This window comes from Myiozetetes cayanensis, unplaced genomic scaffold (assembly GCF_022539395.1).
Source record: "Myiozetetes cayanensis isolate MyiCay16 unplaced genomic scaffold, myiCay2020 scf6-25, whole genome shotgun sequence".
Classification (NCBI taxonomy): Eukaryota; Metazoa; Chordata; class Aves; order Passeriformes; family Tyrannidae; genus Myiozetetes; species Myiozetetes cayanensis.
In genome coordinates this window covers 54,412,630-54,439,130 of record NW_026087853.1, presented here as the reverse complement: position 1 = coordinate 54,439,130, position 26,501 = coordinate 54,412,630, and the positions used below count along the sequence as shown (strand labels likewise).

Below are 26,501 nucleotides of genomic sequence, written 5' to 3'. Positions count from 1 at the left end.
TTCCCTGCGCGCCATTCCACGCCGTGCGGGTGCGGTCGGGAATAGCTCCCGGGGCCTGCCCCGGCCCTGACATTTCTGCTCCGCGGTGTCAGTTTTACACCCGGCCCCGGGTGACCCTGGGCTGGCCCCGTCCCTGTCTCTGGTCACTTATCCCCTGTCCCCGTCCCGTGTCCCACTTCCACTCCCTGTCCCCATCCCCCCGAGGTGCCATCCCGGCTACCCAGCCACGAGCCTCCCGCTGTCCCCTTTTCCTGCCACCCCTCTCGGTCCCCCCGGTCCCTCCGGTGCCCCCGGACCCGCCCCGCCCCACCCAGGGCCGCCCCGCCCGGGCAGGAGGCGCCGCCGCCAGCGCCGGGACAGGAGCGGGCAGAGCCACTGCCGGGGTGTGACAGAACCGGGACAGACAGACGGACTCCGACAGGGCAGGGACAGGAGCTGGCAGAGCCACCGCCGGGGTGTGACAGCACCGGGACCGACCAACACCGCCACCGCCACTGCCGGTGGGTGCTGGCAGCGTGGGGGTCCGGGGGATCCGGGGGGAGCGAGTGGGTGTTTTTTGGGGGGGTGGTGCTGCGGGGGGGCAGGAGCAGGGGGTTCTGGGCCGAGGGGTGTGTGCACATGTGTGTATGTGCACGTGTGTATGTGCACATGTGTGTGCGTGGGGCCATGTGACAGGGTGCAGGTGACAGGGTGAGGGTAACACGGTGCAGGTGACAGGGTGCAGGTGAGTGTGTGGGTGACAGTGCAGGTGACACAGTGCAGGTGATGGGGGTATGGGTAAGGGGGTGGGGGTGACAGTGTGGGTGACAAGTTGTGGGTGACAGGATGCAGGTGATGGAGTGGCAGTGACAAGGGTGCAGGTGATGGTGCAGGTGACAAGGTGTGAGTGACAGTGCAGGTGACATTGTGGGTGACAGGGTGTGAGAGACAGGGTGACAGTGACAGGGTGGTGGTGCAGGTGATAGTGGGGGTGACAGGGTGCAGCTGATGATGCAGGTGATGGTGGGGGTGACATGGTGTGGGTAATGCTGTGGGTGATGGGGGATGCGATTGTTTGGGTGGTAGGTGACAGGATGTGTGACGGGGTGAGGGGGTGACAGGGAGTGGGTGACAGGGAGCGGGTGAAAGGGAGAGGGTGATAGTGCGTGCAGGACCCTGCGGCGCAGCAGCCGCGCTGGTGGCCCCGTGCCTGCCGGTGGCGGTGACGGTGGCAGTGACAGTGACACCGCAGGCAGCTGGAGATAAGCCGGGGGACGTGCGTGCTGGCAGCTCCGCCACGCTGGGGACAGTGGGAGGGGGCGGGGGGGGAGGGGGGAAGGGCGTGCCCAACCTGGGGACACAGGACAGGGGGACAGGGACACCCCGGCAGGCTGAGCCACGCACCGGGTCCCGTTGCGGCAGCGCGTCCCTCCCTGGCGACGGGGACAGGGACACGGACAGGGGTGCCAGCGCCTGGCGCGAGGTGGCAGAGGGGACAATGGGGCTCTGTGTCGCCTAATCCGGGGCACGGGGCCGGGGATTGGCACCCTGGCGTGGCGCGGGGGGGTTTAAAGGCCAGAGCGGCCGGTGTCCCCTGTGCCAGGCGTCCCCGAGCCCTCGTCCCCTGCGCGCTCTCAGGCCACGGCTCCCACCCCAAGGTACCAGGGGACACGGCTGTCCCAGCTTGGGGACCGCAGGGCCTCCTCCCGGCTGTGGGTGGAGGGGGACAGGGTGGTCCCCAGGCTGGGGGGGGGTGCGGAGGGACCCCGATGGCTGTCTCGTGGATGGGTTTTGGGGGGTTCTTCTGCCATGCCACCGAGCAGTGTACCCCCTAACCCTGTTCCCGGGTGCCGGCCACTCCCCGGGGACACCCCCCCGCCGCGTGCCTTGGGTCTGCACCCCGAGGGGCTGGGAGTGCCTCGGTGCGTGGCTGCCAGTGGGCACTGCTCAGCTCCGTGCCTCTATTTCCCTCCATGCCAGCTCTGCTGGGGACGCGCTGGGGATGGGGACACCCTGGGGGCCGGGGACACCCCAGGCACCTGGGTCTGCATCCCCAGAGCACCTTGGCACCCCTGGGGCGGGGGGGGTGCCCCTGCCTGTACTGAGCTGGCACGGGATTACGGTAATCCCTGCGCAGGCTCAGCCGTAGGTGCCGGGGCCACCGGGGCTGGCACCGAGGGGGAAAACCTGGGGCCACCGTGACTGGCACCGAGAGGTCAATTTGGGATCGCCAGGGTGGTAAACGAGGGGACAAGCTGGGGACACCAGAGCTGGCATCGAGGGGTGCCACAGGAAGGGTGCCAGGCTCTGGTGGGTGCTGCAGGATGGGTCCTCCCAGGAGGGGCTGGTGAGGGGGCTCCAAGCACTGGGGGTGTGTTGCCAGGGAGGTGGCAGGTCCCCAAGAAGCCATGCTGACTCTGCCTGTCCTTCTCTTGCAGCCCCTCTGTCACCAGGATGGTGAGTGGCCCCCGGGTGGGGGGTCCGGGCGGAGGTGGGTGCCCGCTCCAGGGACGCCGGCAGTGCCGGGCACTGGCACGGGGCAGCATGGTGTGCCCACCCTCCGCGTGACCCTGCGGGGACAAGGGGACGCTTTGTCCGGGAGCTGGTGGCCCTGGCAGCTGGCACTGCCCTGCTGTCCCCGAGGCGGTGGCACTCTGCCCGGCGCCCGCAGCCCCCCGGCACCGTGACTCCCCCACCTGCGAGTGGCAGCAGCGCCTGGTGCCCCTACGCTGTGTCTGCGCCCTGTCCCCCATGCCCACCCGGTGTCTGCCCCCATGACAACCCCGTGCCACACCCATGCCAACCCCTTACATCCCTGTCAGCCCCTTCAACACGAGCCAGACCCACGCCAGTCCCATGGCAACCCATTTAGCCCCATGTCAGCCCATTAGCCACATACCAGCCCCTTAGCCCCATGCCAGACCCGTGACAAGCAATTAGTCCTGTGCCAGCCTCATACCACCCCTATACCAGCCCCTTAGACCTGTGCCAGCCCCGTGCCAGTCCCATGCTAAACCACCAGCCTAATACCAAACCCTTAGACCCATGGCAGACCCACACCAGCCCTGTGCCAGCCACATGCCAGTCCCTTAGTCCCATGCAAGCCTCATACTAGCCTGATGCCAACCCACTAGCCCCGTGTCAGCCCCGTGCCATCCCCTTGGCCCCACGCCCACCCCTTTACTCCATGCCACCCCCATACCAGCCCTTAAGCCCATACCAGCCCCACACACCAGCCTCTTAACTCCATGCCATCCACTTAGCTCTGTTCTAGCCCCATCCAAAACCCCTTAGCCCCATGTCAGCCCCATGCCAATCCTGAGCCATCCCCTTAACCCCATGTCAGCCACATACCATTCCCTTCACCCTGTGCCAGCCCCATGCTACTCCCCTCTCCCAGTTCCAGCCCCGTACCAGCGCAGTCCCTGCTCCCACAGCTTTCAATGGCCCAGCCGAGCACGGAGCAGGTGCCCAGCCCTGCAGATCAGGAGTGGGCAGGGCCCGAGGCGCTGTGCCCAGGCTGGCTGGAGGATGAGGCCCCCGATGGCGACGTGCCTGGGGACAGCGGGGACCCTGATGGTGCCACCCACGCCTTCGAGCGGCTGCAGAGCGCCCTGTGCCAGGAGGGGCTGCCCCCCACGCTGGACTGCTCCACGGAGCCCCGCACGGGTGGGAGGCATGGAGGGCACGGCACCAGGCTGGGGACATGGGGATGGCAGGGACTGGGGTGGGGGAAGAGCACCAGGTTGGGGACGCGGGGGTGGCAGGGACTGGGGTGGCACTGGGGGCACAGTGCCAGGCTCAGGACAAGAGTGTTTGGGGTCTCCCAGCCAGGCTGGGGTGCCAGGGACAGGGTGGTACCGGGGTTCCCACCCCGGGGCAGTTGACCCTCCCCTTCCTGGTAGGATTTGGCCCACTGGACATGACCGTTTGCATCCTGGGCTCCCCCACTGCCTTCCTGCCCGTCCTGCTGGAGGGTGGTACCCGCTGCCCAGGTGGGTATGGTCTCCTTGTCCCCAGCCCTGAACTCACAGTGAGGGGGTCCCCAAACCCGCCTGTGCTGCATGGCCGGGACTGGGAAGAAAACTAAGGCAGGGGAGGAGGGTGGCACCAACCTCCCGTGCTCCACTCATCCCAGCACACACCAGTCCAGCAGCAAATGCCACCCTGGGGTGTCAGGGGGTGCGGGGTCCTCACTGCCCACCCCCCTGCCCACCCACAGGTGCCATGGTGCTGTGCCTGTCACCCACCTGGGCCAGCCGCGTGCCGTCCGAGTCGTGTCCCGGTGCTTGGTCCCTGCTGCTCTCCCAGGGGGTCTCCTTCAAGGTGGGGGGTCACAGCACCCTGGAGACCTTTGTGCCCCCCCGCCGTGCCAACTACGTGACGGGCACATTCGTGCCATGGGAGCCCGAGGGCCGCTGGGTGGGTGAGCTGGCCCGTGATCTCGACTGCCCCACGGGGGGCTCGGCCCTGCTCACCCACCGCCTCGAGGACCTGCTGCTCACCCGCTGGGTGCTGGCAGCTCGTGCCAACCTGCCTGTGCCCCCCACGCTGGCCTTTGTCCTGGGAGCTCGGGGGGACCTGCCTGCCAAACTGGAGGTGCCCGGGGTGAGGCTGGTGCGGCTGCAGGACCCCCAGGGCCAGGACAGCCTGGTGCAGGAGGAGGTGGATGCCTTCCTGGGGGGCACTGCCATGGAGCCCTACAGCCAGGTGGGCACAGAGAGACATGGGGGGCACCCACAGGGCATGGTAGGGGGGTAGGGGTAAGGGACATGGGCACAGCAGGGCAGGGGGGGCATGGTGGGGGCACCTGTGGGTCACACACCAGTAGGGTGTCTCTGATGACAGAGGGTGACAGAGGGTGACAACTGTACTGAGGTGGTGGAGTGGCTGTTGTCACCCCATGCCCTGGGTGGCACACTGGCACATGTACATGGTGACCAGGGCATGGGGTGACATGGGAGTATACACAGGTGGTGGGGTGGCTGTTGGTGTGGCACCAGATGGCACTGGATGGCATGGGGGTGTCCACAGGTGGTGGTGCGGCCGGCGGGGTGGCAGTGGCGGGGGACAGGAACCTGCAGCATGCACAGGAAGGAGGAGGGGGCGGCAGTGGTGCAGGCAGTGGGTGCCCGGCTCCGGGGGCTGACGGAGGAGGACAGCGTCCTGCTGGAGGCCATGGTGCCCACCGCCCGCCTGCCTGTGCCCCCCCCACGTAAGGCCCCCACCCTTGGGTGCCCACTACCCTGGGGTGGGAGAGGGAAAGGGTCCTCCCAGTTCTCCCTGGCTGTGCCAGACATGTATCTGTCCCCTGGGGTGGATGGAGGGTCATCGGGAGGCCCAAACCCCGGGGATCCTGGGGGTGGGCATGAGGGTGGTAATCCTGGACCCCCATAGTCCCTGGTTGGAGGAGGAAGTCACCATGAACCCCCATGGTCACCTGGGGTGGGAGGGAAGGGCACCCCAGACTCCCACAGTCACTTGGGGTGGGAGGGAAGGGTGCCTTGGACCCCCACAGCCTCCTGGGGTGGGAGGGAAAGTGACCCCCTTTGCCTCCTGACAGTCCCCTGGGGCTGGGGATGACAATGACCATCTGTACCCCACACTCCCCTGGGGCTGGGGTTGGCCAGGGCCACCGTGGTGCCACTGGGGGGTCCCCAAAGCCCCCGGAGGAGGGGGGGGTTGGGCCGGGACAGTGCCTGCCCTGCCCCTCACCCCCCAGGCAGCCCAGCCCCGCGGCTGCCCGTGGCCCTGCGCATCTGCACCCTGGTCTGCAGGTCCTGGGGGGACCGGCCCCAGCTCTGCCAGGTAAGGGGGGTCCCCAACCCCTGGTGGCCCCCCATATCCCCAAGCTATCCGTGTCCCCACACCCTGGTGGCAGCCCATGTTCCCCAGGCTATTGCACAGCAGCGCAGGTCTCCATGCCCTTGTGGCCCTGTGTGTTCCCAGGCTATGGTGGCCATCCATGTCCTGGTGGCCCCACATGTCCCCAAGCTATGGTGGCACCTGGTGCTCCCAAGCTACTAATAGGACAGCGCATATCCCCATGTCCCCTGGCTATGGTGTCCATCCGTATCCCCGTCCTTGGGTCACTCCATGTCCCCATTCCCTGGTGGCAGCTGGGTCCCCAGGCTATGGCGTGGCAGCCAATGTCCCCATACCTGTTGGCAGGATAGTTTACACTACCTTGCGTGGCCATCCATGTCCCTGTGTTGCTGTGGCAGCCCACATCCCCAGGCAATGGGATGGCAGCTGGTGTCCCCACGGCCGTGTCGGTGTCCCCGCAGGTGGCCTGTGCCGTGGGACGCGTGGAGAGCCCAGTGCGTCACGGGGCAGCACTGCCCCAGGGCCTGGACTCCAGCCTGCAGCAGTGGGGGGTGGTGGCCCCCAGTCAGCGTCAGGCGCTGGCCACGCGGCTCCGGGAGGCCACCGAGGCCGCCATGGCCGCCCTCCTGGCCGCCGAGGCCGAGCTGAGCCCGCAGCAGCGCGGTGGCACCCGCGCCCGCACCGACATCCTGGGTGAGCGCGGCGAGGGGCAGTGCCGGTCCCTGATGTCGCCCCGCGGTGCCAAGCACTGCGTCACCATCACTGTCACCGTCCCCAGGCGTGGACTTCTTGCTGGCGTGTGTGGATGACGCCCTGGAGCTGGTGGCCCTGGCCACCAACAGCCAGCGGTGCCTGGAGACCTGCGTGCTGGCCGAGGCCATGGGGCGCGCCGTGGGGGAGCCCCCCGGGGACCTGCCCCGGCTGCTGGCCGAGGCCATGCTGCACAGGGCGCAGTGTCACCTGGTGGAGGGCAAGGACATCCTGCTCATCGGGGCCGGCGGTGTCAGCAAGAGCTTCGTGTGGGAGGCGGCTCGCGACTACGGGCTGAGGGTGAGGAGGATTTGGGGTGCTGCCACCCGGAGGTTTCGGAGCGACCACGGGGTGCCGCATCACGGCAGCTGCGCCCGCGGCCCGGCCGGCGGTGGTGGGCGTCCTGGTGACACCTCTTTTGGCGACGCAGATCCACCTCGTGGAGTCGGACCCGGAGCACTTCGCGGCGGGGCTGGTCCAGACCTTTCTGCCCTACGACAGCCGGGAGCACCGGCGGGATGAGGAGCACGCGGAGCGGGTGCTGGAGCTGGTGCGCTCCCAGGGGCTGCGGCCCCACGCCTGCCTCTCCTACTGGGACGACTGCGTGGTGCTGGCGGCGCTGGTGTGCCAGGGCCTGGGGCTGCGCGGCTGCTCGCCCGCCGCCGTCCGCGTGGCCAAGCAGAAGAGCCGGACCCACCAGCACCTGCAGCGGTGCCGCCGCGGCCGCCCGCCGCCCGCCGCCTTCGCCGTGCCCTGCCGCCGGCTGCAGAGCCACGGCGACGTGGAGCGGGCAGCGGGCACCGTGCCCTTCCCGGCCGTGGCCAAGCTGGAGTTCGGGGCCGGAGGAGTGGGGGTGCGGCTGGTGGAGGACGCCAGGCAGTGCCACGCGCACGCGGCGAGGCTGTGGCGGGACCTGCGGGATGACGCCGACCACCCGGGCATCGGGCTGGGCTGGGGCAACGCCATGCTGCTCATGGAGTACGTGCCGGGCACCGAGCACGACGTGGACCTGGTGGTCTTCGACGGGCGGCTCGTGGGCGCCTGGGTGTCGGACAACGGCCCCACGCGCGTCCCCGCGTTCCTGGAGACGGCGGCCTGCCTGCCCTCCTGCCTGCCCGCCGACCGGCAGGCGCAGCTGGTGCGAGCGGCCCTGCAGTGCTGCCGGGCGTGCGGGCTGCACGACGGCGTCTTCAACGTGGAGCTCAAGCTGGGGCCGGGGGGCCCGCGGCTGCTGGAGATCAATCCCCGCATGGGGGGCTTCTACCTGCGCGACTGGATCCGGGAGGTCTACGGCCCCGACCTGCTGCTGGCGGCGGTGCTGGTGGCGCTGGGGGTGCCGCCGGTGCTGCCCGCCCGCCCCGCGCCCCGTGCCCACCTGGCCGGGGTGATGTGCCTGGGCTCGGAGCACGGCGCGGCCCTGGCGGGCGGCGGCGGAATGGAGGCGCTGCGGGAGCTGCAGGGCCGGGGGCTCGTCCGCCTCAATCGGCTCTTCGAGGAGGTGGCAGGGGACGGCGAGTACGAGGAGCCGCTGCTGAGCGTGGCGTGCGACGGGGCGACGCGGACGGAGGCTTGTGTGCGCCTGCTGGGGCTGTGCCAGGCGCTGGGCATCGACTCCCCGAGATACCCCGTGGAGCATTTCCTGTCCCACTTCAAATAGCGCCGGGCAGGTAGCGGGGACGGCGGGGGAAAGCGGGGCGCGGGCTCGGGGGACGCCCACCCACCGCCCCGGCACCCCCTCCTGCCGCCTCGCTCCCCGGCATCCCCCCGCGCCCCAGCCCGCCCCGCAGTCCCGCTCCCCGACACCCTCCCCGACACCATCATCCCGTGGCCTGGCACACCGTCCCCTGGCACCCCCCACCGCTGCCCTGGATCCCAATCACCTGCCCTGGTATCCCATGCCCTGGCATCCACCCACTTCCCTGGCAGCCCATCCTCTGGCATCCTGACCCCCCATCCACAGGGATCCCCCCATTAACCTAACACCCCACCCCCTGGCACCCCTATTCTGCCCTGGATCCCAATCACCTGCCCTGGTACCCCATTGCCTGACATCCACCCATTCCCCTAGCACCCCATTTCCTGGCATCCCCCCCATTACTCAGTTATCCCATCCCCTGGCATCCCCCATGGCCTGGCACCACATTCCCTGGCATACCCTTCCATCCTGGCACCACATTCCTTGGCACCGCCCCCATTTCTGTGGCACCCCCTTCCCCGTCATCCCTCCATTACGCCACTACCCCTTCCCCTAAAACCCCCCTCTCCCAATCCAGGCACCCCATGTCCTGTTCCACCATTCCCTGACATCTCCACCATGGCCTGCCACTCCATGCCCTGCCATTCCCCCACTTCCCTGACACTCCATCCTTCTGCCCTGGCACCCCCATTCCCCGCTCTGCAGCATCCCCCTTCCTTCCCCATTGCCCCCATCCTCGCAGCTGGGGGTCCCGTGCCCCTCCCATGCCAGGGACACTCAGGGGGCACCGAGTGTCCCTGTGCCATCCCACGGCAGGGGGGAAGGCAAGGGACGCCCAGAGGCACCTGAGCCACCCCACCTGAGCAGCAGGGGCAGCCTGAGGTGTGTTGGCACCTGCCGGCATAGGGAGACACTACAATAACAAACCAGTGTGGGGACACTCCGCAATAACAGGCCCCACAACAACACACCTTGAAGGGGAGACCTCACAAATTACAAACCGTCATGGGGAGACACTATAATAATAAAGCAGAATGGGGAGACCTTGCAATAACAGACAAGTGAGGGGAGACCCCACAGTAACACCCTGGAAGGGGAGACCCTACAATAACAAACCAGCATGGGACAAAACCACAATGACAGACCACTGTGGGAAGACCCTGCAGTAACAGAGGGGCTCCCATGGATTCCCTGGAGCAGCTGGGAAGACCCTCTGGGAACAGACTTGTGTGGGGAGCCCCTGTGATATACAGGGCTGTCACTGGGGAGACCCTACGATAACACCAGAGACCATACAATAACACCAACATAGGCCCTGTAGTGCCTGAGACCCTAGAATAACACTAGTGACCTTACAATAGCACCCACCCCCTGTAGAACCCTGACCCTACAATAACACCAGTGACCCTACAATAACCCCCAGCCTCCACAACCCTAAAATAACACCCATCCTCTGTAGTGCCTGAGACCCTACAATAACACCAGTGACCCTATGATAACACCCATCACCTGAAGTGCCCCCAACCCTACAAAAACACCAGTGACCCTAGAGCAACACATATCCCTTGTAATGCCTAAGACCCTACGATAACACCAGAGACCCTACAATAATACCCATCCTTTGTAGTGCCTCTGACCCTACAGTAACACCCAGCCCTTATAGTGCTTGAGACCCTGCAATAACATGAGAGACCCTACAATAACACCGAGCCCTTGTAGTGCTTGAGACCCTGCAATAACACGAGTGACCTTGCAATAACACGAGTGACCTTGCAATAACACCCAGCCCTTACAGCCCCCACGACGCTACAATAACACCAGTGACCCTACACCACCACTAGTGCGCCCCACGCCCACTCGTGGCGGGGAGGGGTGGGTGGGCGCGGGGGTCTCCCCCCGTCCCTTCCTACCCCCTCCTCTGACATCACGGCGGCCCCGCTGACGTCACGGCGGCGCAGCGAGGGCGGGCCCGGGCCGGGGCGACCCCCAGTAAAGGCTGTGAGCGGCTCTGTCCTTGTCCTTGTCCCTGCGCCATCCCCGGGGACCCGCGGTCCCCGCGTCCCCCCTTACCGGGGACACCGGGGCACGCCCCGGTGACGCGAGCGGGGCGGGTCCGTGGGGCGGGTCCACGGGGCGGGTCCCGGGGGGTTCCCGCGCGGCGCAGTCATGGCGGGGGTGTTCGACATCGACCTGGAGACCGAGGAGGGCAGCGACGGGGACGAGCCCGAGCTGGGCGCCGTGAGCCCACCCCGGGGCGCGGGCGGGGGCGGGACGATGGGGAGACACACCGGGATCCGGACCCCCAGCGCCGGCTGGGGCGGGGGCGGCGCCGCGGGAACGCGGGGCACCGCGATCGGGACGGGGCGCGGAGTGGGGACGCAGTGGGGACAGCAGGAGCGCGGCTACCGGGACACACGGGGAGGACACACGCTCGGTGCCCGGCAGGGCGGGCGGGGGGCTGCGGGACAGCGACAGTGACGAGGATCCCTCCGGTGGCGGGGCGGGGGCTGTCGCCGCGCTGTCCGTGCGGCACCGGGGGCAGCCGCGGGTCCCGGCCGGGCAGCGGGCGGCTCCCGCTGGGCAGGGCCCGGCCTCGGCCCCAAAACATCCGTCAGGGCCGGCTCGGCGCTGCCTCGCCCCTTGCTGCCCGTGTCCTGCCCGTGTCCCACTCGTGTCGTGTCTGCCATGGGTACCCTTCCTGTCCTGGGTCTCCTCCCTGCCGTGGGTTCCCTCCCTACCATGTGTCCCCTTCCTGCCTGCCGTGGGTTCTCTACTTGCATGCCATCCCACCATGGGTCCCCTGCCTGTCACGAGTCCCCTGCCTACCATGGGTCTCCTGCGTCCCTGCCATCCCACCGCATGTCCCCTCCCTGCCGTGTGTCCCCTGCCTGCAGCTGCCCCCCTACCCACGGTGCTCCCCCCCCCCTCCACTGACTGTGGGTCCCCTCCCGCAGGAGATGGAGCTGGAGCCGCGGGGAAACGGCCTGGAGTAAGTGGGGGGCAGGCAGGGGAGGAGGGGACAGGCAGGGGGTCCATCCCTGCTCACCCCTCTCCCCCCAGGCCAGTGGGACACTACGAAGAGATTGAGATCTCGGAGAGCAGTGTCAACAACGGCCCCGAGCACATCGGCCCCCACTGCTTCGAGCTGCTCCGTGTCCTGGGCAAGGGGGGCTATGGCAAGGTGGGGGCACAGTGGGCTGGGGGGGCCCTGGGAGGGGCTCCAGTGTTGCTTGGCAGCATCCCCAACCCTCCCTTCCCGCCCTCCCAGGTGTTCCAGGTCCGCAAAGTCCAGGGCACCAACACGGGAAAGATCTTTGCCATGAAGGTCCTGAAGAAGGTAGTGCTACCCCTGGCCCCCCCCCCAAGCACCCCAGGGGACCCCCCAAACTCCGTACCCACCCCCTCCCCAGGCCAAGATCGCCTGCAATGCCAAGGACACGGCACACACGCGGGCAGAGAGGAACATCCTGGAGGCCGTCAAGCACCCCTTCATCGTCGACCTCATCTACGCCTTCCAGACAGGCGGCAAGCTCTACCTCATCCTGGAGTGCCTCAGTGGTGAGGGAAGGGCGGCCGGGCGACTGGGGGGCTCCGGGAGTCCACGGATGGCTTAAGGGGGTCTCAGGGATGGTTCACAGGGTCCCAGGGATGGCTTAGGTAGTCCCAGGGAGGGCTCAGGAGATCCAGGGATGGCTCACGGTGTTCCAGGGTTGGCTCAGGGGGGTGCAGAGGTGGTTAAAGGGGTCCCAGGGAATTGCTTGGGGTTGTCCAGGTATTACTCAGGGACTCCCAAGAATGGCTCACAGGATCCTAGGGGTGGCTAAAAGGGTCCCAAGGGATGGGTCAGGAGGTCCCAGGGATTCCTCAGGGGGTCCCAGGGATGGCTAAAGGGTTTCCAGGGATGGCTCAAGGGGTCTGACTCGGGCTCTCTTTGCAGGTGGAGAGCTCTTCATGCAGCTGGAGCGGGAGGGAATCTTCCTGGAGGACACTGCCTGGTAGGGCTGGGGAGGTGGTAGTGGTGGGCTTGCAGAGGGGAGTGGGCACCCCAACACCCCTCTCAGCCTCCCCTGTCCCGCCCCAGTTTCTACCTGAGCGAGATCACGCTGGCTCTGGGTCACCTGCACTCCCACGGGATCATCTACCGGGATCTCAAGCCAGAGAACATCATGCTCAACAGCCAAGGTGGGCTTGGGGGAAATCTGGGGGGCTTAGGGGTTCTCCAGGGATAGTGCTAAGCCCCCTATCTCCCTCAGGTCACATCAAGCTCACAGATTTTGGGCTGTGCAAGGAGTCGATCCATGACGGAGCTGTCACCCACACCTTCTGCGGCACCATTGAGTACATGTGAGGTGGATGCAGCACTTGGGGGGTGTGTGTGTGGGGTCTGCCATGGCCCCCCACGCGCTCAGGGACCCCCCTGCTCCTCCCAGGGCCCCCGAGATCCTGGTGAGGAGCGGGCACAACCGGGCGGTGGACTGGTGGAGCCTGGGAGCTCTGATGTACGACATGCTCACCGGATCGGCAAGTCCCACTCCTGCTCCTTCCTCCCTGGGGGACTAGGGGGTCTGAGAGCTGGAGGGGGGAGTCCTGAAGTTGGGGGGGGTCCTGGAGATGGGTCCCTGGCAGGAGGAGTCAGGGCACCCTGATACTCACAGGATCAGCAAGTCTCACTCCTGCTCTTTCCTCCCTGGGGGTCATTAGGTGAGGAGTCCCAGAGGTGGTTTGGGGGGTCCCCATCTGGGTGACTCTGAGCCTTTTTCACCCCGCTGACTCCCTCACCACGTGGTGCCTCTCTTAGCCCCCGTTCACCGCCGAGAACCGCAAGAAGACCATCGACAAGATCCTCAAGGGCAAACTGGTGCTGCCGCCCTACCTGACCCCCGACGCCCGCGACCTCCTCAAGAAGGTGCCCCCCCAGACTTCCCTCACCTCCTCCCACCCTTTATTTAAGCATATTCTACCAAAACACCTCCCCCATTCTTGTCTCCGTCCCTATTTCTCTTCCAGTTCCTCAAGCGAAACCCCAACCAGCGGGTTGGGGGGGGCCCGGGGGACGCAGCCGATGTGCAGGTACAGGGGTGGGCAGGGGACGGGTAGGACCCCCCCTGTCCTGCCTGACACCCCACAATCCCACAGAAACAACCCTTCTTCCGCCACATCAACTGGGAGGACCTGCTGGCACGCCGGCTGGACCCCCCCTTCAAACCCTGCCTGGTATGGAGGGTGGGCAGAGGGGGGGGCAGGAAGTGTTTTGGGGGGTCCCGTGGGAGTACCCACTGTGTCCCCACAGCAGTCAGAGGAGGACGTGAGCCAGTTCGACACCCGCTTCACCCACCAGACCCCCGTTGACAGCCCTGACGATGCTGCCATCAGTGAAAGTGCCAACCAGGCCTTCCTGGTAGGGGGGCCACAGCTTGGGGGGGCACCCCCAGCACCCCTAACCCCCTGCTGACACCCCTAAAACCTGCAGGGCTTCACCTACGTGGCCCCCTCAGTGCTGGAAAGCATCAAGGAGGGGTTCTCCTTCCAGCCCAAGGTGCGCTCACCCCGACGCCTCAACAGCAGCCCCCACACCCCCGTCAGGTACTGGGGGGCCAGGGAGGGCTCAGGGGGTGAATGGGGGGGGGAGGGGTTTGGGATGGGGGCATCAAGGTGGGCACCAAGGGGAAAAGAGAGTGGGTGGAGGTCCAGTGGAAAGGTTCATGGAATATGAGGGGGTCTTGGTGCCCTCAGGGCTGGGGAGGGGCACTGGCTGCCCCCTTCCCCCACCGTGGGTGCCCCTCTCACCCTCCACTGTGTCCCCCCCCAGCCCTGTGAAGTTCTCTCCGTTCGAGGCATTCAAGCCGGTGGTCCCGGGGGATGCCATGGAGCTGGGACCTCCCCAGGCCCCCCCACCCGAGGGCACGGCCCCCCTGCCCATCAAACCCTCTGGGGGGGCCAAGAAGCAGAAGGGGGGCCGGGGGCGAGTGCCCAGGTAGGGGTGGGGGGTGGGGAGGGGCAGGGAGGGGGCCTGGTGCCCCCCATGGTGTGGGGGGGACCCCACGGTGCTGCTGTTGCTCTGGGGGGTTCACCCCCTCCTCCAGCACAGCCCCCCTGCCTGCTGGGTTGGGGGGCACAGGGGGCCTGCCCAGGGGTGTGGTCCTTAGGGTGTGGCCTTTTGGGGTGTGGCCCCTGGGGGTGTGGCCCCGATGCTGGATGCGTGCCAATTAAAGGACTTGCCAAGGCCACGGTGGTCCCTGTGCTGGGGATGGGGGTCCTGGGAGGACCCATCACAGGGGGCGTGGGGGGAGGGTTGCCCTGCCAGGGTAGAGCCCAGGCTCCACCCCCTGTGTGGTGCCACACCCCTTTAATGCCACCCCCCTTTCCCAGGCTTACCCAGGCAGCCAAATTTGGGCAGAGCTGCTCTTTATTGGCTGGTGCCCAGGCCCACACAGCCAACCAGGAGCCTCCGCTGGAGGCAGGCGGGGGCAGAGAAGGGGTCCCTCTGCTGGCAGGGCAGTGACATCATGAGCACGTGACATCCGGGGGGGTGCCATGGCAGGACAGGGGTGTCAGAACGAGATGACATCGCAGGATGGTGACATCGCAGCACGGTGACATCAGATGGGAGGGGCGTTGAGATGACATCAGAGAGTGCTGACATCGCAGGACAAGGCTGTCACAAGGATGTGATGTCACAGGGCAGTGACATCTCGTGGCAGTGGCATCAGGGGGTAGCGACGTCACAGTGATGACGTCACAAGGCAGTGACGTTTGGCCGCGCGTCCTCCCAGGCCGCTGTCCCCGAGAAGGAGTGCAGGTCACTGAGCAAGGCCTCGGCGCTGCCCCCTGCCCCCCGCCTCCCACATGGAGGGCTCTCCCTGCCCTCCAGGGCTGGGGACGCCTCGGCCTCCTGCTCGTCCTCATCTTCATTCGCCGCCTCCTGCTCTTCCTCCTCCTCCTCCTGCTGCTCCGGCCTCCTCTCCAGGCTCCATGGCATCAGCTCCTCATCCTCATCCCTCACAGCCACCTCTGTGTCGGCGTCCCCGGGTGCCTCGGCAGGGTCCCCCAGCGCCCGCAGCCGGTGCCACCAGCCCTGCAGGAGCGCCAGCGCCCGGCGCCCAAGTGGCCGTGGGTGGTACTGGCCAGCCGAGAGGCGGCATAGGTGGTGCCAGGCCAGCGCCAGCCCCAGCACCAGGCACAGCAGGACTCCCACCAGGGTGCCCACCGCCTGGTCGCTGGGGGCCCCCGCGGGGTCCCCGGCGGCCACTGGCCCAGCCAGCGCCAGCAGCACTGGGTGCCACCACGAGCCAGCCTGAGGGCAAGGGCAGGGGTTACCTCCGTGTGCCTGGCATGAGGCCCAGGCCTTCCCGGTGCTGGGAAGGGCCCGGGGCAAAGGGCGGCGGGGACAGGGGGCAGGGGACAAGGGACAGGGAGGGGGGAGGTGACCCCCGCAGCAGTGACAGGAAGCCATGGGTGGCGGCATGGCTGTGGCACCTGCGGGTGCTGGGGCAGAGGAGCAGGGTCCTGCCACACCATGAGGCTACACAGCTTCCCCTCTGCACCCCTCACCCCTTCCTGTAGTGCTGCAGCCCCATAGAACCCCTCGCCAGAGCTCTGGGGTCCCCCTCAAACTCGGCATTCACAGCCTTCACCAGAGACCCCAACCCCACCATGACGACCTGAGCCCTCCCAACCTCACCATGCTCCCCTGATCCCCCCCAACCTGCCCCTGAACCCCACTCTGCTCCCCCAACACACCCAACCTGCTCCCCAACCCCAGTGTGCTCCGGCAATCCCCCAACCTGCCCCTCAACTACCCCATGCTCATTTACCTCCCCACCTGCCCCCCTGAACTCACCATAATACCCTGACCCCCCAATACACACCTCCGACCCCACTGTGCTCCCCTAAAGCCCCCAACCTGCCCCCCAAGCCCTCCATGCTCCCCTTCTCCCACCAGTATCCAAACATCCCCATACTGCTCTGATCCCCCCAAACCTGCTCCCACCACACTCCTCCAAGCCGCCCAGCCTACTCCCCAACCTCACCATGCTCCCCTGAAACCCCCATACCTCCCTCAACCCCACTGTGTTCCCCCCAACCTGCCTCCCCTACCCCATCCTGCTCCTGAGCCGCCCCCAAACCGCTCCCCAACCCTCAAAACCTGCTCCCCTGCCCTCCCAGCTCCAGCACCACCAGACCCCGTGCCTCACACCCAACTATGGTTGGGTGCCCCACAACCCCCCATGGCTGCCCCCCCACACCCCAAAATTGGAGGTACCCAAATTTGAATGAAACTCAGCCACCCCCACCCTCCCCCCACGCTCCCTCCACGTTTCACAGGGGAAACTGAGACTGGAGAGCAATCCACCCTGCCACCAGCTCAGTCTCAATTTGGGGGATCCCCCCTGTATCCCCTCCCCCCTCCCATGTCCCCAGCCCCCCCATGTCCCTCCCTTCCCGTTTTTGGGGTGCTCACCATCAGTGGGTGCTACCGGAGCAGGTCCTGATGCTGCAGGCGCGCGCCGAGATGGGGGGGAGCCCCCCCCAACTTCCTGCCCCCGCACAGCGGATGTTTCAGAGCGGGGGGAGGGGAGGTGCTGCACCCCCCCCAAGCCTCTCCCTACCCAAAATGCCCCCCCGTGTCCCCCCACTTCCTGCCCGAGGCGCTGAGCTCCCACCCGTGACTGCCGTGCCTTCCTGTGCCCCCGCCTTGTCACCTCTCACAGGTGGCACCTGCAGCCTTCAGAGCTCCCTGCCACCTCCCAAAAGAGTCCCCTAATCGCACAGCCATTCCCCCAAGTCCTCCACCTCCCCAGCCCCCCACAGCCCTCAGAATGTTTCTTATAAATCCTTTATTTGGAGTGAAAATATAGTTTTTGACCCTGCACTGGAATGGACAAGTGGATGCAATAGGGAGGAAGAAGGGGGGGGGATGAAGCCCCCAAAATATAGGGGGGACAATATTTCACAGTTGGGGGGGGGCAGATCATGCCCTACTCCACAGGAAGAGGGGCGGGAGACCCCACACAGGGATTGGGGATGCAGATGGCAATGTTTGATCCCAGGAGCAACCCCGAGCCTGAGGACACGGGGGTGGGAATGGTCCATGATTTGGGGAGGGGGGCAGCACCCAGTAAGGCAATGAGGGGGGGAGCCCCCCAAGGGGAGAAGGACCCAGAGCGGGGCAGAGGGGGCACCCCAGGGGTGGAAGGGTGCAGGGGAGGGGTTCCCTGGGGCGCAGGCATGGTCCCTGGGGCAGTTGTCCTTGAGGGGGTCCCTAGACGTGGCCATTCTCGAGGCGGCTGAGCTGCTCCTCGAGGCGGTCGATGCGCTGGCCCTGCTCAGCCACCAGCGCCCGCAGTGCCGCCACCTCCTGCAGCACCTCCTCCAGCCGGCCCCCCTGAGGGATAACACCCCCCCACCGTGAGCCATGCCCACGTGGGACACGGCCATCAGAACTCCATCCACGGCCACACCCACCACACTCAGCCCGGCCCATCGGTCCAGCCTGGCTGTGCCTCTGCTCCCACCCTGGTCACATCCAAACCACACCCCCCCCAGGCCCCACTCAACCCCTATTGCAGACCCTCCTGCCCCACCCAAATTTAGACACACCCACTATGACCACGCCCATTGTGTCAAATGGCCCTGCCCACCCACGTGGCTGCTGCCATGCCCACTCTGAATATCCCACCCATGTCACAGCTCCACCCAGAGACCACACTGCTCCACAGCTACACTGACAGACCACACCCACTCCATGGCCCCATCCACACAGACCACACACAGTTCACAGCCCCACATGCAGAAACCACACCCATCCCATTGCCCCACCAACCACATTCCCCACCCAGCCCCTGGTCCATCCCACAGCAACCACACCCATGTAGACCCCACCTCCCGCAGTCCCCTCCCACCCCCACCTCGCCCACTCCCCCTCACCGTGGTGGTGCTGGTTCCCAGTGTTCCCAGGGCCGGGGCGTGCTGAGCCGGGGGTGCGGGGCCGCCGGGGGCGTGGGGGGCACTGTGGTGGCCCCAGTGGCGACGGTGGTAGGGGGGGCACGGCCGTCATGCAGCAGCCCCCGCCGGCTCACCTTGAGGTCGCGCTGCTTGGGGGGCACGTAGGCCTGGCGCAGGGACACCAGCACTGGCCCTGCCGTGCGCCCCGCCACCCACTCCTCCGCCTCCATGGCTGCCTCCGGGCCTGCCGTGTCTGGGTACAGGTCATCCTGGAACAGGTCCGACTGCCCCCCGTCCGCAGTCAGCGTGGGGGGACACTCGGGGGGAGCCCACACTCCCAGGCAGTGTGTAACACTCAGGGACCCCCACACGGCCCCCACAGGGACCTCCAATCACACATCATGTCCTGCCAGGAGATTCACCATGAACCCCATGGGGTAACCCCCACCCAGTCACCAGGGACAACACAAACCCCATGGGGACCCCCATCCAATCCCCCTTTCCTGCCCAGGGACCCCACACAAACCCCATAGGGTCCCCCACTCAGCCCCCATATCCTGCCCAGGGACCCCTCCCAGCCCGATGGGGACCCCCACCCATCTACCTCCCCCTGCCCAGACCCCCCACTCCACACCCCCTGTCTGCACAGACCTTCCTTGGCACCGTCATGATGATGGGCTCACACTTGCGCTCGTGCAGCTTGTAGAACCTGCCGGTGGGGCACAGGGGGTCACAGGGGAGCCTGAGGGCACTGAGAGGCTCCCTCACCTTGTCCCCCATGTCCCCCACACCCACCTGGCGATCTCACACTTGCTGACATCCAGCCCACGTTTGGGCATCCAGCCCATTCCCCGCTGGGGCTCCTTGCTGGTGAAGGTGTTGAGGAAGTGGATGTAGGGAGGCTCCTCTGTGATCTCGAAGTACCGGATGCTCGAATCTCCCTGGGGACACGTTGTTAGGGGGGTCCTGGGGTTTGAGGGGGTCATCAGCAGGGTGGGGGGTTACCGTACCTTGCCGCACACATAGACCACACTGGTGTCGGGGTCGTAGAAGGGCAGCAGAGCCCCGTTGCTGGAGTCCAGCTCCTGCAGCCCCATGGGCTCCTCCAGGTTCTCCTGCGGTGGGGTGGGGGGTGTGAGGCACGTAGGGACCCCCACGGCGGTCCTGCGGGACCCCTGGGGTGCTGCTCACCATGTCCCACAGCGCCAGTTGCCGTTCGCTCATGCGGCTGAAGCCAGTGGTGAAGATCTTGCCGTCGGCCAGGAAGATGGCGCGCATGGGACGCGCCCCCTCGTGCGCCCGCTCCTTCTCCTTGGGGATGACGGTGGGGTCAGTGGGACCACAGCACCACGGTGAGGGTAGGGGACAGCAGGGGACATCAGGGGACAAGGGCAGGGAGCAGGGGACAGGGTGTGTCTCAGAGGACATTGGGGAGCAGCAGGGGACAAAGGCAGGGCACAAGGGACAGTGAGAAGCACAAGGGGACAAGAACAGGGGACAGGAGTGCCGAAAGGATACAGAACGGTGGGGAAGAGCAGGGAACAAGGGCAGGGAGCAGCAGAGGACAAAGACAGGGAGTGCATGGGACATTGGGGAGCACCACGCGACAAGGACAGGGAGGAGGGGACAGGGTCACCCAAAAAACAGGGGACCATGGGGAGTGGCAGGGGACAAGGGCAGGGAGCAGCAAGGAAGAAAGTTAGGAAGCAGGAGACAGTAGCACCCAAGGGACATGGGAGAGTGAGAAGCACCAAGGGACAGATGCCACAAAGGGACAGTGGGGAACCAGGAGACAAGAGCACCCCAGAGACATGGGAGAAAGGGAAGCACTGTGGGACGAGGACAAGGTACAGGGGCACCCAAGGGACAACAGAGCCCACCAGAGGACCAGGGCAGTGAGCAGGGCATTCTCCCATAAGAAGCAGTGCAGGACGGTGCCCCAGTGACACGGGCACGGTGACAGTGCCCCGGAGGGGTGGGGACACTTACAGCCACCACTGTGCCACGGCGGGGGTCGATGACACGGACGTTCTTGTCCTTGCAGGCGGTGCAGAAGCGGGAGCCATCGCGGCTCCAGCTGACGCTGTAGATGAGGTCGGGGTGCAGCCCCTCCAGCCGGTAAAGCTCCTCCGCCGTGCCCACGTTCCAGATCAGCACCACGTTGTCACAGCCTGGGGGGCACCATGGGGGTCACCTTGGCCACGTGACCCCCCCACCTCCGTGTCCCTGCTGCAGCCCCCCCATACCTGCGCTGAGCAGCACGTTGCGGGCAGTGGGGTGCCAGGTGACGATGCCGACACGCTTGGAGTGGCCCTCCAGGACCACCACCGGCTCCGTCAGCGGCTGGCTCAGCCCGTTCTCCGGGATCTGCCACACCTGAGGGGACGGGGGGACACTGAGCAAAGCGGGGATGGAGACAGGGATGCCCCCCAGCTCCCCTCAGCACCCCCTCACCATGACAGTGCAGTCCTCAGAGCCGCTGGCAATGACGTGGTCATTGTGGGGACACCAGTCGATGTCGAGGACAGGGCCCGTGTGGCCGCACACGGTGGGGTACGACTTGTCGATGCGGCCGGTCTGGGGACAAAGGGACATCACAGGTGTCGCCCACCAGCACAGACCTCCCCGGTTCCCCAGTGTCACTCCTCTAGTGTCACCTTGTGCAAGGGGAGGACGAGAAAGGCGCCGCCGCCACTGGCCTCCACAATGATGGCGACGAAGGAAGGGTTGACGGCGCAGAAGGTGCTGTCCCAGGTGACACGGGACACACGGATGTCATCGTAGCACTGCTCCGTCTTCACTGGTTGCCCGAACACGTGCCGGAATTTGCTCTGCCGCACTACCTTCCGGAACGACATGGCTGGGGAGGAGTCCCTGGAGTCACGTTCAGGCACACGGGGACACCCTAAAACAAGGGGCAGGGCCACCAAGGAAGTGGCACCTACTCCGGGCTTGTCACTGTCCTCTGCCCTGGATAAAGGGCGGCTCAGCCACTCCCAGAAACGAGAATGGGGACACACACCCCACACACCCACCTCCCGGCCTGGCCATGCAGGGGAAGGCTCAGGGGGCACCCCTGGAAGGGGGGCTCTGAGGGGGACAGGTCACCCGGGATGGGGACAGGCATAGGGACAAGGATGCCCCCCTGGGTAGAGGGGGGGGGATAGAACGGGGGACAGGGACAGCCCAGTGGGTCAGGGGACAGGGATGGGATGGGGACAGCGATGGAGATGGGGACAGGGGTGGCCCTGGCTGGCTATGGGGACAGGGGTGGGAAAAGGGGTGGCCCTGTGGGATAAGGCGTCAGGGACGGGGTCAGGGATAGGGATGCAGACAAGGAGAGGGACAGGGATGGTGACGGGGGTGGCCTTGCTGGGTATGGGGATAGTGATGGGGACAGGGATAGGGACGAAGGAGTGCTCAGGAATGAGGATGGTGGTGGCCTCGTTTGGTACGGGGACAGTGATGAGGGACATGGATGGGGACAGGGACAAGGAGGGGATGCAAAAGGTCGGGAATGGGCTGGTGGTGGCCCTACTCGGTACGGGGATAGGAATGGGGACAGGGGTAGGGATGGGGACAGGGACGGGGATGGGGATAGGGACGGGGACATGGACAAAGGTGGCCCCGCTGGGCGTGGGAAGAGGGATGGGTTCAGGGGCAAGGATGAGGTCAGGGTTGGGGACAGGATGGGGACTGGGATGGGGACAGGGACGGGGGTGGCCCCGCCGGGAACGGGGACAGGGACGGGGCTGCCCCCCCGGGAAGGCGGCCGGGGGGCACCCCACGGGTCGGTGCTCACACTCACCAGTGGGTCGGTGCCCGGAGGGTTCCCGGGGGTTCCCGGGTCGGTGCCCGGTGCCGGTGCCGGGGTCGGCGGCGGCGGCGGGGGCGGGGCAGGAAGTGACCGGAGCCGCCCCGCGCGTGCGCACCGGGACAGGGGTGGACGGGGGGCACCGGGACCCTGCGGATCAGCCGGGCAGGGAGGGGCACTCCCTGGGCAGGGACACCTCTGGTTTGGTCACCCACGGGACAGGGGCACCCCATGGACAGGATCGCCCCATAGACAGGGTCACCCGTGGCACAGGGGCACCCGTGGGACAGGGTCACCCCATGGACAGGGACACTCCATGGACAGGATCACCCCATAGACAGGATCACCCCATAGACAGGATCACCCGTGGGCAGGGTCCTCCCATGGACAGGGTCACCCATGGACAGGATCACCCTTGGGACAGGGTCCCTCTGGACAGTCACCCATGGGGTACATTCCCCGTGGGCAAGGTTACCTGTGGGACAGGGTCACCCTGAGGTACGGTCCCCGTGGACAGCGCCAGTGGGTGGCACAGGGTGACAGTGGCAGGTGGCACAGGGTGGTAAATAATGTAGGACCTACCTCAGGGGTGGGGAGAGCTTAGGGGGAGGCTCCAAGTGAGGGGACAGGGGTGGCGTGACCTTGGGGTGTCACCACTGGGAATGTGGGTTGGTCTGGGGACAGTGCAGTGGCCTTGAGGTGTCACCACTGGACTCCCCTCGCAAGGTCCTCGGTGGGTGACCCCCGGGAGATGTGTGGGGACCCCTCTGGTGGCCGTGGCGCGGTGGCCATGTGGCCCTGCCCCGGGCCGGTGGTGGTCGTGGCTGTTTCCTGCCGTTAATCACCCCTAATTGGCTTTGCCCTGCCGGGCCCAGGAACCCACGCGGGGGGGTGGAAGGCGCGTGGGGGGGTCAAGGAGGGGGCCGTGTAAGAGGATTTCCCGGCTTCTTTCTCTGGCTCGGCCATCCCGGGGTCCCGCTCCCTGCTGCCCACCCGGCCCCGACCACATGCCACGCACCCGCGGGGACAAGGGGACCCCCAAGGATACGGAGCCCCCGCAGAAGGAGAAAGGGGGGGGCGAGGCGGGGGAGAAACCCCCCAAAGCCCTCGAGGAGCCCCTGGCCCACAAGAATTCCGGCTCCGAGTCTCGGCACGGCAGCCATGGGCAGAAGAGCGGCAAGAAGGGCTCCGGGGACCCCCACGCCACGGCTACCAAGACCTACTCCCCCTTCCTCAACACCGTCTTCGGCAAGGTGGGGACACGGGGGGGGACGGGGACAAAGGGAACAGGGGGACATGGGGGTGAGTGCAGGGATGGAGGGAGCCCGGGGATGGAGGGGATGTGGGGACAGTGGGGACGGTGGGGATGGGGACAGGGACAGTCCAGGAGCCTGCGGATGGAAGGAAAAGGGGACACTGGGGATGGGGACATGGAGATAGTGGCGATGAGGACAGGGACAGTCCAGGATCCTGTGGGTGGAGGGGACACGGGGCACTGGGGACATGGTCAGGGACACTCTGGGACCCTGCAGATGGAGGGGGGACAGGGACTTTGGGGAGAGTGGGGATAGGGACATGGGGACACTCTGTGAGCCTGGAAATGGAGAGGATGTGGGGACTGTGGGGATGGGGACAAGAACAGTCCAGGACATGGGAAGGAGCGGGGGGACAGGGACATCAGGGACATAGTAAGGACACTCTGGGATGCTGGGGATGGAGGGGACATGGGGATAGTGGGGACAGAGGGGATGGGAACATGGGGACAGCAGAAATGGGGACAGGGGCAGTCCAGGACCCTGTATATGGAGGGGGTAGGGGGGCCAGTGGGGATGGGGTTGGAGTACACTCCAGGACCCTGGGGATGGAGGGGACACTGGATACTGGGGACATGGTCAGGGCCACTCTGGGACCCTGGGGATGGAGACATGGGGACAGTGGGAATGGGGACAGGGACCCTCTGAAACCCTGAAGATAGAGGGGACATGGAGCACGGGGGACAAGCTCAGGGACACTCTGGAACCCTGGGGAGAGAGGGGGCATGGGGCACTAGGGTTGGCTTTGGGGACCCCCCAGGGCCATGGGGACAGAGAGGACACCCCAGGGGGACACCATGGACAGGGGCAGCCAAGCTCTGGGTGGGGGACACATCCTGCCCTGCCTCCTCTGGATTACAAAGCCCCCTCGGCAGCACCCACATCCTGTCCGGATCCTGGGGGTCCCGGGTTGAGCCAGCCCGGCGTCGGTGACAGGGGAGGGGACAAGAGGACCAGGAGAGGGCGGGCAGTGGCGCAGGCACGGGGCAGGGCGGGGCTTTGCCTCCAATCCTGCTAATCCTTCGCCAGAGTTAATTTTGACCCATGCTTAGCAAAGGTGACACTGGGGGTTGGGGGGGACACAGAGCCAGGTCTCATTCTGCTGTCACCCCCCCCTTGTGTCCCATCCAGGAGCGGGAGCTGTCGCCGGAGGAGCTGGATGGTGAGCAGGGGGGACAGGGCGGGAATGGGGGCTTAGGAAGACGGGCGGGGGCATGGCCTCAGGGAACAGTCTGCCACGGGGACATGACCATGGAGGGACCTGCCAAGGGGTGCAGCACCATGGGGACACAGGCCACGGGGACACTGCCACGGGACTGCGTGCCATGGCACCACATCCAAGAACTGACCTGCTCCAGGGTGCTGCGGTGCCTGGGTGACCGCCCGCACCTGACAGTGTCCATGTGTCCAGAGCTGCTGGACGCCTTCAAGGAGTTTGACACGGACCAGGATGGGTACATCAGCTACAAGGACCTGGGCGAGTGCATGCGCACGCTGGGGTACATGCCCACTGAAATGGAGCTCATTGAGATCTCCCAGCACATCAAGATGAGGAGTGAGCGGGGGCCTGGGGGGCCGGGAGGGGGCCAGGGGGGCCAGGGGGAGCTGAGGGTGTCCCCTTTGCCACTGCAGTGGGCGGGCGTGTGGACTTCGAGGACTTTGTGCAGATGATGGGGCCGAAGCTGCGGGAGGAGACAGCGCACATGGTGGGCGTGAGGGAGCTCAAGATCGCCTTCCGGGAGGTACGGGGGGACCGTGGGGACACCACTGCCAGGAGGCAACCACAGGCACGGTGGGGACAGTGACCCTGGAAAGACTGTGGTGGAGAGACAGTGATGATGGGGACATGGAGAGGACAGTGACCATGGGGAGATGGTGACCAGGAGGGTAAAGAGGGGACAGTGACCATGGGCAGACAGTGATCACAGGAAAGACCACAGGATGGAGGGGACAGTGACCATGGGAAGATCTTGGGGTGATGGTGACAATGGGGGTGACCAAAGACATGAAGGGGACACTTACCATGAGAAGATTGTGGGGGCATGGTGGCCATGGAGGGATGGTGACCATGGGAGTGACCAGGAGGAGATCATGAGGAGATGGTGACAGTGAGGGCATGGTGACCATGAGGGGTGACCAAAGACATGGAAGGGACAGGGACCACAGCGTGACAGCAACCATCGAGTGACCACAGGCAGGGAGCGGACAGTGACCATAAGGGAACAGTGACCATGGGGGTGACCCCAAGCACAGAGGGGATGGTGGCCCCGGGAGGCTGGTGGTGGCCGTGGCCGGAGGTGACCCTGAGCCTGCAGTTTGACATGAATGGAGACGGGGAGATCAGCACGGCCGAGATGCGCGAGGCCATCGCGGCCCTGCTTGGGGAGCAGCTCAAGGCGCAGGAGGTGGACGAGATCCTGCAAGACGTGGACCTCAACGGGGATGGGCATGTGGACTTCGATGGTGAGGGAACCCCCCTGCCCCTTCCAGGGGACTGAAGTGGGGTCCCCTCCTCTCACGCCCCCCTCTTTGCCCCACAGAGTTCGTCATGATGTTGTCATCCCGATAACAGGGCCTCCAGGCAGAAGGAGACCCCCCAGATCCTCATCAGCTGCCCTCTGCCTGACCTCTCTGCCACCATTAGGGCTCAGAGCGAACAGCTGGAGCGAAGGAGCTGGGAACAGGGCTCTTGTGAGACCCTCGGCCACAGGAGGCCCCTCAGGGGTGGTGGCAGGGCTGGGGAGGGCCCAATAAACCCCCCAGATCAGAGCTGGAGGAATGTGTCTGGTGGCCATGGGGTGGGACGTGGGGGCACACGAGGGGTGGGATATGGGGTCACACACATCCTCAGCCACGCCAAGCCATCCCCGGGGGCAGCGGGCAGTACCTCGGGGACAGGGTGTCCCACGGGGGTCACAGAGAGGTCCCATGGAGCGTTCCTGAGGGGAGGGAGGGTGTGGCAGCGGCGAGGCATCAGGGCCAACTTGTGCTCTCCCATTGGCTGGGTCTGACCCAGATGCAACCAGCCAGCCAATCAGCATCCCCCAAACCAACTGGCCAATCAGCACTCACCGATGAAGGGAGGGCAGGAAAACATCGGAGGACGGTCACTCCAACCAATCAGGATAAGGTAGGGCAGGGACTCAACCAATCGGCGACACCACGGCACTCACCAATC

General features: G+C 66.1%; 5 protein-coding genes across 15 annotated transcripts; 3 read left to right on the top strand and 2 right to left on the bottom strand.

Annotated features, from left to right (window-relative positions):
• The first annotated feature begins 371 nt into the window (after positions 1-371).
• Positions 372-11,360, top strand: CARNS1 (carnosine synthase 1). 4 transcript variants are annotated; one of them, XM_050336873.1, is made up of 12 exons: positions 372-500; positions 2,418-2,436; positions 3,417-3,648; positions 3,885-3,974; positions 4,202-4,689; positions 5,014-5,194; positions 5,702-5,787; positions 6,267-6,498; positions 6,584-6,855; positions 6,986-8,222; positions 11,206-11,240; positions 11,312-11,360. In XM_050336873.1, the coding sequence occupies exons 2-10, from the start codon at positions 2,434-2,436 to the stop codon at positions 8,210-8,212; spliced, it is 2,811 nt and encodes a 936-aa protein (XP_050192830.1). In that variant the 5' UTR covers positions 372-500; positions 2,418-2,433; the 3' UTR covers positions 8,213-8,222; positions 11,206-11,240; positions 11,312-11,360. The 4 variants fall into 4 exon arrangements, with proteins under 4 accessions (XP_050192830.1, XP_050192831.1, XP_050192828.1 ...); XM_050336874.1 differs by lacking the exon at positions 372-500 and adding an exon at positions 1,489-1,637; XM_050336871.1 differs by lacking the exons at positions 372-500; positions 2,418-2,436 and having other exon boundaries at positions 2,469-3,648.
• RPS6KB2 (ribosomal protein S6 kinase B2) lies at positions 10,387-15,062 on the top strand. 8 transcript variants are annotated; one of them, XM_050336884.1, is made up of 16 exons: positions 10,387-10,489; positions 11,206-11,240; positions 11,312-11,432; positions 11,520-11,588; positions 11,662-11,809; positions 12,189-12,246; positions 12,333-12,433; positions 12,505-12,595; positions 12,682-12,772; positions 13,050-13,157; positions 13,259-13,321; positions 13,388-13,465; positions 13,542-13,649; positions 13,722-13,834; positions 14,061-14,225; positions 14,825-15,052. In XM_050336884.1, exons 1-16 carry the CDS (start codon positions 10,418-10,420, stop codon positions 14,868-14,870), a joined length of 1,467 nt encoding a protein of 488 aa, XP_050192841.1. In that variant the 5' UTR covers positions 10,387-10,417; the 3' UTR covers positions 14,871-15,052. The 8 variants fall into 8 exon arrangements, 6 of the variants coding, with proteins under 6 accessions (XP_050192841.1, XP_050192838.1, XP_050192837.1 ...); XM_050336881.1 differs by lacking the exon at positions 10,387-10,489 and having other exon boundaries at positions 10,744-11,432; positions 13,545-13,649; positions 14,825-15,062; XM_050336880.1 differs by lacking the exon at positions 10,387-10,489 and having other exon boundaries at positions 10,746-11,432; positions 14,825-15,055.
• On the bottom strand, positions 14,988-15,906 carry PTPRCAP (protein tyrosine phosphatase receptor type C associated protein). The gene is made up of 2 exons (XM_050336715.1): positions 15,841-15,906; positions 14,988-15,545 (listed from the first exon to the last, which is right to left on the bottom strand). Exons 1-2 carry the CDS (start codon positions 15,904-15,906, stop codon positions 14,988-14,990), a joined length of 624 nt encoding a protein of 207 aa, XP_050192672.1.
• A 1,461-nt stretch (positions 15,907-17,367) lies between these two features.
• Positions 17,368-23,106, bottom strand: CORO1B (coronin 1B). The gene is given in 12 exon segments (XM_050336892.1): positions 17,368-17,636; positions 18,179-18,216; positions 18,219-18,480; positions 18,848-18,905; positions 18,992-19,137; positions 19,207-19,311; positions 19,388-19,507; positions 20,186-20,367; positions 20,443-20,572; positions 20,651-20,773; positions 20,854-21,137; positions 22,005-23,106. Coding segments are annotated over 11 exon segments (1,488 nt in total). The 5' UTR covers positions 21,055-21,137; positions 22,005-23,106; the 3' UTR covers positions 17,368-17,513.
• Positions 22,967-26,047, top strand: CABP4 (calcium binding protein 4). The gene is made up of 6 exons (XM_050336903.1): positions 22,967-23,263; positions 24,455-24,485; positions 24,735-24,878; positions 24,956-25,065; positions 25,639-25,786; positions 25,864-26,047. The coding sequence occupies exons 1-6, from the start codon at positions 23,018-23,020 to the stop codon at positions 25,890-25,892; spliced, it is 708 nt and encodes a 235-aa protein (XP_050192860.1). The 5' UTR covers positions 22,967-23,017; the 3' UTR covers positions 25,893-26,047.
• The last annotated feature ends 454 nt before the right edge of the window (positions 26,048-26,501 follow it).

Bases quoted from the DNA above. Each gene is read 5' to 3' on its own strand.
- CABP4 (XM_050336903.1), top strand. From the start codon at position 23,018: ATGCCACGCACCCGCGGGGACAAGGGGACCCCCAAGGATACGGAGCCC. The intron at 23,264-24,454 runs GTGGGGACACGG...TGTCCCATCCAG, and splicing joins TCAACACCGTCTTCGGCAAG to GAGCGGGAGCTGTCGCCGGA. The intron at 24,486-24,734 runs GTGAGCAGGGGG...CCATGTGTCCAG, and splicing joins GTCGCCGGAGGAGCTGGATG to AGCTGCTGGACGCCTTCAAG.
- PTPRCAP (XM_050336715.1), bottom strand. From the start codon at position 15,906: ATGGTGGGGTTGGGGTCTCTGGTGAAGGCTGTGAATGCCGAGTTTGAG. The intron at 15,546-15,840 runs GCGAGGGGTTCT...CCTTGCCCTCAG, and splicing joins AGGGGGACCCCAGAGCTCTG to GCTGGCTCGTGGTGGCACCC.
- RPS6KB2 (XM_050336880.1), top strand. From the start codon at position 11,043: ATGGGTCCCCTGCCTGTCACGAGTCCCCTGCCTACCATGGGTCTCCTG. The intron at 12,596-12,681 runs GTGAGGTGGATG...TGCTCCTCCCAG, and splicing joins TGCGGCACCATTGAGTACAT to GGCCCCCGAGATCCTGGTGA. The intron at 12,773-13,049 runs GCAAGTCCCACT...TGCCTCTCTTAG, and splicing joins ACGACATGCTCACCGGATCG to CCCCCGTTCACCGCCGAGAA.
- CARNS1 (XM_050336871.1), top strand. From the start codon at position 3,360: ATGCTACTCCCCTCTCCCAGTTCCAGCCCCGTACCAGCGCAGTCCCTG. The intron at 3,649-3,884 runs GTGGGAGGCATG...CCTTCCTGGTAG, and splicing joins CTCCACGGAGCCCCGCACGG to GATTTGGCCCACTGGACATG. The intron at 6,856-6,985 runs GTGAGGAGGATT...TTGGCGACGCAG, and splicing joins CTCGCGACTACGGGCTGAGG to ATCCACCTCGTGGAGTCGGA.